This window comes from Aquarana catesbeiana, linkage group LG09, assembly GCF_042186555.1.
Source record: "Aquarana catesbeiana isolate 2022-GZ linkage group LG09, ASM4218655v1, whole genome shotgun sequence".
Lineage (NCBI taxonomy): Eukaryota > Metazoa > Chordata > Amphibia > Anura > Ranidae > Aquarana > Aquarana catesbeiana.
In genome coordinates, this window is record NC_133332.1 from 242,125,255 (window position 1) to 242,133,236 (window position 7,982).

General features: G+C 44.4%; 1 protein-coding gene across 1 annotated transcript; it reads right to left on the reverse strand.

Moving 5' to 3' along the window:
- Nucleotides 1–2,456: 2,456 nt before the first annotated feature.
- On the reverse strand, nt 2,457–3,413 carry IER3 (immediate early response 3). The gene has a single exon (XM_073600048.1). It carries the CDS (start codon nt 3,325–3,327, stop codon nt 2,794–2,796), a length of 534 nt encoding a protein of 177 aa, XP_073456149.1. The 5' UTR covers nt 3,328–3,413; the 3' UTR covers nt 2,457–2,793.
- Between the last annotated feature and the right edge of the window lie 4,569 nt (nt 3,414–7,982).

Genomic DNA, 7,982 nt, shown 5'->3' on the forward strand with positions numbered 1-7,982 from the left:
TCCTGCTCCCGCCCTCTGTCCAGAACTGTGCTGCCTCCTGCTCTCCGTAAGGTAGGAGAGTGAAGCTAGGACACTGCAGTGTGTTTGTGGGGGTGATGTGAGGGGGAAGAAGACATGGCTATAAGGAGTGGACACAATTGTGAAGAGGGTTGGTGGCCCCCACTATGGAGGGGCCAGGGACATTACTGTAGAGGAAGGGTACAGGACACTACTGTGAGGGGATGATCTAAAGGGGGCAGAGGACACTACTATGGGGCGAGCAGAGGATAATACTGTGTGTGTGTCAGGAGGAGAGCAGAGGGGCATAGAACATTACTGTGGGGGGGGGGGGGGGCAGAGGACACTACTGTGTGGGAGCAGAGGATACTACTACTGTGGGGGGGGGCAGAGGACACTACTGTGTGGGGGCAGATGACACTACTGTGGGGGGGGGGCAGAGGACACTACTGTGGGGGGGGGGCAGAAGACATTACTGTGTGGGAGCAGAGGACACTACTGTGGGGGGGCAGAGGACACTACTACTGTGGGGGCAGAAGACACTACTGTGGAGGGGGGGGGCAGAGGACACTACTGTATGGGGGCAGAGGACACTACTGTGGGGGGGGGCAGAGGACACTACTGTGTGGGGGCAGAGGACACTAATGTGGGGGGCAGAGGACACTACTGTGTGGGGGCAGAGGACACTAATGTGGGGGGCAGAAGACATTACACTACTACTGTGGGGGGGGGGCAGAGGACACTACTACTGTGGGGGGGGGGCAGAGGACACTACTGTGTGGGGGCAGAGGACACTAATGTGGGAGGCAGAGGACACTAATGTGGGGGGCAGAAGACATTACTGTGGGGAGTGGGGCAGAGGACATTACTGTGGAGGAGGGTGTGAAAGGGGCAGAGGACACTGCTGTGTATGCGTGTGGGGGTGTCAGAGGACACTACTGTGGGGGGTGAAGTGAAGAGGGGCAGAGAACACTACTATGGGGTGAGCAGAGGATAATACTGTGTGTGTGTCGGGAGGAGAGCAGAGGGGCATAGAACACTACTGTGGGGGGCAGAAGACACTACTGTGTGGGAGCAGAGGACGCTACTGTGGGAGGGCAGAGGACACTACTACTGTGGGGGGAGGGGAGCAGAGGACACTACTGTGTGTGGGGGGGGGGGGAGACATTACTGTGGGGGGGCAGAAGACATTACTGTGGGGGGGGGCAGAGGACACTACTGTGGGGGGCAGAGGACACTACTGTATGGGGGCAGGGGACACTAATGTGGGGGGCAGAGGACACTACTTTGGGGGGCAGAAGACATTACTGTGGGGGGGCAGAGGACACTACTGTATGGGGGCAGAGGACACTACTGTGGGGGGGGGGCAGAGGACACTACTGTGTGGGGGCAGAGGACACTACTGTGGAGGAGGGTGTGAAAGGGGCAGAGGACACTGCTGTATATGTGTGTGGGGGTGTCAGAGGATACTACTGTAGGGGGTGAAGTGAAGAGGGGCATAGGACACTACTATGTGTTCTTGCTGTTTTTTATAGGAGGCTTGATGGTTCATTTAAAAAAAAAAAGGGCACTGCACCCTGGAGATCTTTGATCTCTTCCATGTTGTCCAGGTAGATCTCCATCTCTCATAGGTTGCCTATCCCTAGTACAGTGCATGGTCACCTTAAGAGTGATTGTTTAGTGATTGTACAATCAGAACGTATGATGTATGGCCAGCTTAAACCTGGGTTTGGTGATTTACTTTTAGATCAGTCATCTTCCTTCGAATTGTGGGTACAACCATAATGCAATTTTCTTTTTCTACATTTTGAAATTCACATTGTGCCATTTTGATACGGATGTGATTTAACCATGGCTTGCGTCACCCTCTCTTTGGTTTCCTTGATTCCGGTTTATGCTGAATTCGCTAACTGGCAGAAAAATGCAGAAGTGCCTGACCTCAACCCAAGGAAATCTTTTAAGTCTGGGCACACAACCCAATACATCTTATACTTTTTTGACAATCCTTACAATGTAATTTTGATTGAGGGATCTTTGGCTTTCAATTTGGACCCTTGTTAAATCCTCACATTTTAATTCATCCCAAAATAATTCCATAGTTTAAATCTCTTGCATGGCTTTCTAGTTGTTTAAAAGTACTGAATATTTATTGACCAGTTATATTTATAAATAATTATTTTATAATACATTTTTATAACCAATAAGTTGTATTTTTAAATATTATGTTTTACATATTTATTATTTTATAGTTGTACTAATCCAAACAAAAAATTGGCTTTTTTTTATACTTGCAAACCCCAAACCTCCTAAAAAAAACTGAGTTTGTTTTACATGAAAATTAAACACTTTAAATGTATAAATTCTTCTTAAACACCTTTTATGTTGCATTATGATACAATCACCCACATTGCATTATGACATCATTATCACCCACCAATAAAATCATCAGGAAACAAAGATATAAATAAAATATGAATTTATTAACACACATATTATAATCAAACATGAAATCAGTCAGCATTGTTCAATCCATAAATAATTCTTCATCTCATCATAAATATAAAAATATATAAATAGGAATAGATTTAAGATAAATAAGAGTCTATGTGGCAGATCCCATGGATTCAAGTGTCAGTCATAGAACGGTCTCTGCCAGGGGTAGCAGCACAGAAGCAGTAGCAGTGCCTCTTCTTCAAGTATCCGGTACAGTGTGGCCCCTGGGGGCCCCTTCGTGAGAGCAGCAGTCTCTGATCAGACTTGTGCAGGGCTCAGGCTGGGTTCCTCTGCCTCTCTCTCTCATCGTTGGTACATCATCCAGCTGAGGGTGGCATGGTGGATGTGGCCCCCCTGGCTGTGGTTGATATGGGCCCCTTGGCTGTGATTGGTGAAGAGTCCCGGGGGCTCTGTGTACACAGGGGAGGAATAGATCTGCAGATCCCCCATGGTCAGCACGGCTGTCAGGCTCTGTTCCTCCTGGATGCCCTCCTCGCAGCAGATCTGGACGAAGACCAGCAGACACAGCATGTAGAGCCAGCGCAGGGGCCGGTCAGTCTCCGGCTGCGGTAGGTATTTGCGCACCTTGGCGGGGTACTGCACCCTGCGGCTTCTCTTGCCTCTGGGCCCTAGGGTGCCCCTTCTGGCTGGCTTGGCAGGTGCAGCTTGTAGCGCCTCCACATCGAAGGTGAAGATCTCGGGGCGGCAGTTCCTGGCCCTCAGGGCTGGTATGATGGGCACCGTGCTCTCCGGGTCAGAGGAGGCCGGGCTGTCAGATAGACACAGCATGGGGGGGGCTCTGCGCCGCACACATCGCTCTCCGGTTCCCAGACACATCGTGACGTCACACACACAGCGAGAGAATCTGAGAGCTGTGAGATCGGGAATGTAAGCGGTGATTGGAGACTGAGCGTACAACCAATCCTTATATACACACTGAGCCCGCCCACCGCCGCCCCTTCACCAATCAGGAGCTGCGGGAGGGATGTGCCTGGGAATGCGGGTGGCCGCAGATTGATGGAGCGAGACGTGTCTGGGCGACCTGCATTGTGTGTGACTGAGGAGGGGGAGCAACCATCTACATCCGAAGGGGAGCCACCATCTACACCCAAGGGGGAGCAACCATCTACACCCGAGGGGGAGCAACCATCTGCACCCGAAGGGGAGCCACCATCTGCACCCGAGGGGGGAAACCATCTGCACCCGAGGGGGAGCAACCATCTACACCTGAGGGGGAGCAACCATCTACACCCGAGGGGGGTCAGAGATATACAATGTATACTGAGTGTAGGGATCAGAGATATACAATGTATACTGAGTGCAGGGATCAGAGATATATACAATATATACTGGGTGTAGGGATCAGAGATATACAATGTATACTAAGTGTAGGGATCAGAGTTATATACAATATATACTGAGTGTAGGGATCAGAGATACATACAATGTATACTGAGTGTAGGGATCAGAGATATACAATATATACTGAGTGTAGGGATCAGAGATATACAATGTATACTGAGTGCAGGGATCACAAGATATACTGAATGTAGGGATCAGAGATATATACAATATATACTGAATGTAGGGATCAGAGATATATACAATGTATACTGAGTGTAGGGATCAGAGATATACAATATATACTGAGTGCAGGGATCAGAGATATATACTGAGTGTAGGGATCAGAGATATACAATGTATACTGAGTGTAGGGATCAGAGATATACAGTGTATACTAAGTGTAGGGATCAGAGATATACAATATATACTGAGTGTAGGGATCAGAGATATACAATGTATACTAAGTGTAGGGATCAGAGATATATACAATATATACTGAGTGTAGGGATCAGAGATATACAATGTATACTGGGTGTAGGGATCAGAGATATATACTGAGTGTAGGGATCAGAGATATACAATGTATACTAAGTGCTGGGATCAGAGATATACAATGTATACTGAGTGTAGGGATCAGAGATATACAATGTATACTGGGTGTAGGGATCAGAGATATACAATGTATACTGGGTGTAGGGATCAGAGATATACAATATATACTGGGTGTAGGGATCAGAGATATACAATGTATACTGGGTGTAGGGATCAGAGATATACAATATATACTGGGTGTAGGGATCAGAGATATACAATATATACTGGGTGTAGGGATCAGAGATATACAATATATACTGGGTGTAGGGATCAGAGATATACAATGTATACTGGGTGTAGGGATCAGAGATATACAATGTATACTGAGTGCAGGGATCAGAGATATACAATGTATACTGAGTGTAGGGATCAGAGATATACAATGTATACTGAGTGCAGGGATCAGAGATATACAATGTATACTGGGTGTAGGGATCAGAGATATACAATATATACTGGGTGCAGGGATCAGAGATATACAATGTATACTGGGTGTAGGGATCAGAGATATACAATATATACTGGGTGTAGGGATCAGAGATATACAATATATACTGGGTGTAGGGATCAGAGATATACAATATATACTGGGTGTAGGGATCAGAGATATACAATGTATACTGGGTGTAGGGATCAGAGATATACAATGTATACTGAGTGCAGGGATCAGAGATATACAATGTATACTGAGTGTAGGGATCAGAGATATACAATGTATACTGAGTGCAGGGATCAGAGATATACAATGTATACTGGGTGCAGGGATCAGAGATATACAATATATACTGAGTGTAGGGATCAGAGATATATACAATATATACTGGGTGTAGGGATCAGAGATATATACAATGTATACTGAGTGTAGGGATCAGAGATATATACAATATATACTGGGTGTAGGGATCAGAGATATATACAATATATACTGGGTGTAGGGATCAGAGATATACAATATATACTGAGTGTAGGGATCAGAGATATATACAATATATACTGGGTGTAGGGATCAGAGATATACAATATATACTGAGTGTAGGGATCAGAGATATATACAATATATACTGGGTGTAGGGATCAGAGATATATACAATATATACTGGGTGTAGGGATCAGAGATATACAATATATACTGAGTGTAGGGATCAGAGATATATACAATATATACTGGGTGTAGGGATCAGAGATATACAATATATACTGAGTGTAGGGATCAGAGATATATACAATATATACTGGGTGTAGGGATCAGAGATATATACAATATATACTGGGTGTAGGGATCAGAGATATATACAATATATACTGGGTGTAGGGATCAGAGATATATACAATATATACTGGGTGTAGGGATCAGAGATATATACAATATATACTGGGTGTAGGGATCAGAGATATATAATATATACTGGGTGTAGGGATCAGAGATATATACAATATATACTGGGTGTAGGGATCAGAGATATACAATATATACTGAGTGTAGGGATCAGAGATATATACAATATATACTGGGTGTAGGGGTCAGAGATATATACAATATATACTGGGTGTAGGGATCAGAGATATACAATATATACTGGGTGCAGGGATGAGAATGGGCAGAGCAGGGACATGTCTGAGAGCTCTGCAATGTACTGTATATTACATAGTTCATAGTTATACAGTCAGGTTGTAAAAGACACAAGTCTATCTAAGTCAACCAATTGAAAGAAAAGGAAAACCTCCTCATACACAATCCTATACCCACAGTTCATCCAGAGGAAGATAAAAAACCTTTATAAAGCATGATCTAATTAACTCCAGTGGGGAAAATATTCCTTCCTGATCCCCTGAAGGCAATCGGCTATTCCCTGGATTAACAATCTCTGCTACTATTACCTATACATCTTAGTATCCAGTTATATTTTGTGTATTTAGAAATGCATCCAGCTCTTTTTTTTTTTTTTTTAAACAATCTACTAAACCGGACAAAACTAGTTCTTGAGGGAGTCAATTCCACATTTTCACATCTCTTACTGTGAAGAAACCTTTCCAGATGTGAAGGTTAAATCTCTTTTCCCCCAGACATGAAGAGTGCCCCCTTGTCCTCTGTAATGAATATCTCTGCACCAATTTCACTATATGGAATACTTATGTACAGTAAACCTTGGTTTGAGAGTAACTTGGTTTGAGAGCGTTTTGCAAGACAAGCAAATTTTTAAAATAAATTTTGACTTGATATACAAGTAGTGTCACATCTGAGTATAAAAGAGAAGAGAGGTGCCTCTATGTGTAGCAATATGGTTACATTTAATGAAGGTACAACATTTAGCAACATATTGTTACACTTAGAGGCGCCTCTCTTCTCTTTTATACTCTGTAGCTCCTGCTGGATTTTACTTCTAATCCCCTGGTGGAGACTGCCGTTTGTGGATGGACATTTTATGGTTACACAACCTATCACATTGCTATAATCTTTTTAATTGGACTATAAACTGAAGGACCTATGAATAAATGGTTGTGGAGCGAATCATCTAAGTTTCCATTATTTCTTATGGGGAAATTCGCTTTGATATACAAGTGCTTTGGATTACAAGCATGTTTCTGGAACGAATTATCCTCGCAATCCAAGGTTTTACTATATTTGTACATGGTGATCATATCCCCCCTTAATCTCCTCTTCTCAAGAGAGAATACATTCAGTTCCTCTAATCTTTCCTCATAGCTGAGCTCCTCCATGCCTCTTATCAGTTTGGTTGCCCTTCTCTACACTTTCTCCAGTTTCCAGATATCCTTTTTGTGATCTGGTGTCCAAAACTGAACTGAATATTTCAAAACAAGGACATGTCTGAGGGCTGAACAAAGTATATCAGAGGTTGTAGGCCTGAGGATCAGTGCTGTGCAACGTACATAACAGGATGCAGGTGTGAAATGTATATCACAGGGTGTATATTAGCCATATATGTTATATATCTTGGATTGTAGGTAAGAGGAACAGCAGCACAGGGACATGTCTGATAGTTCTGAAATGTATATCATAGCGTGACGTCATCGTGACTGAGATGCCTTAACACAGACAGGGCTCCACGGACATGCCTCTCTGTCCCAGGAACCAGCCTTGAATAATTTGTGGAGTGGGGAAGCGGTGGTCATAGTGCCATGGAAACATGACCTGAAAAGGTCCTTTGTGGACATTGGTGGGCAACTCCATGCTGTTGGGGAGTGGTGAGATCACTTGGACTGTCTACAACCTGTGTCCACACTTGAACTTACCCCCCCCCCCTTCCCCACATGGCATCACTCGTAATTCCACCATAGCACACTCATTCCAAATGCATTGACCCCCTGCCTCATTGGCCCTGTCCGGTCTCACTCTTCTGCTGGACAACAGAGTAAATTGACCTAACACACATAGTACGGAACTCTGTGACAAAGGGATTCCTAAACTCACTCACCCCTAACAAGTACCTTGAGATTGGAACAGGATCTTCCTATACTGCACACCTACACGGTCATAGACTGTGGCTAGCTCAATTTACCTATTGTTGGGATACCAGACCGAACTAATCTAAGAG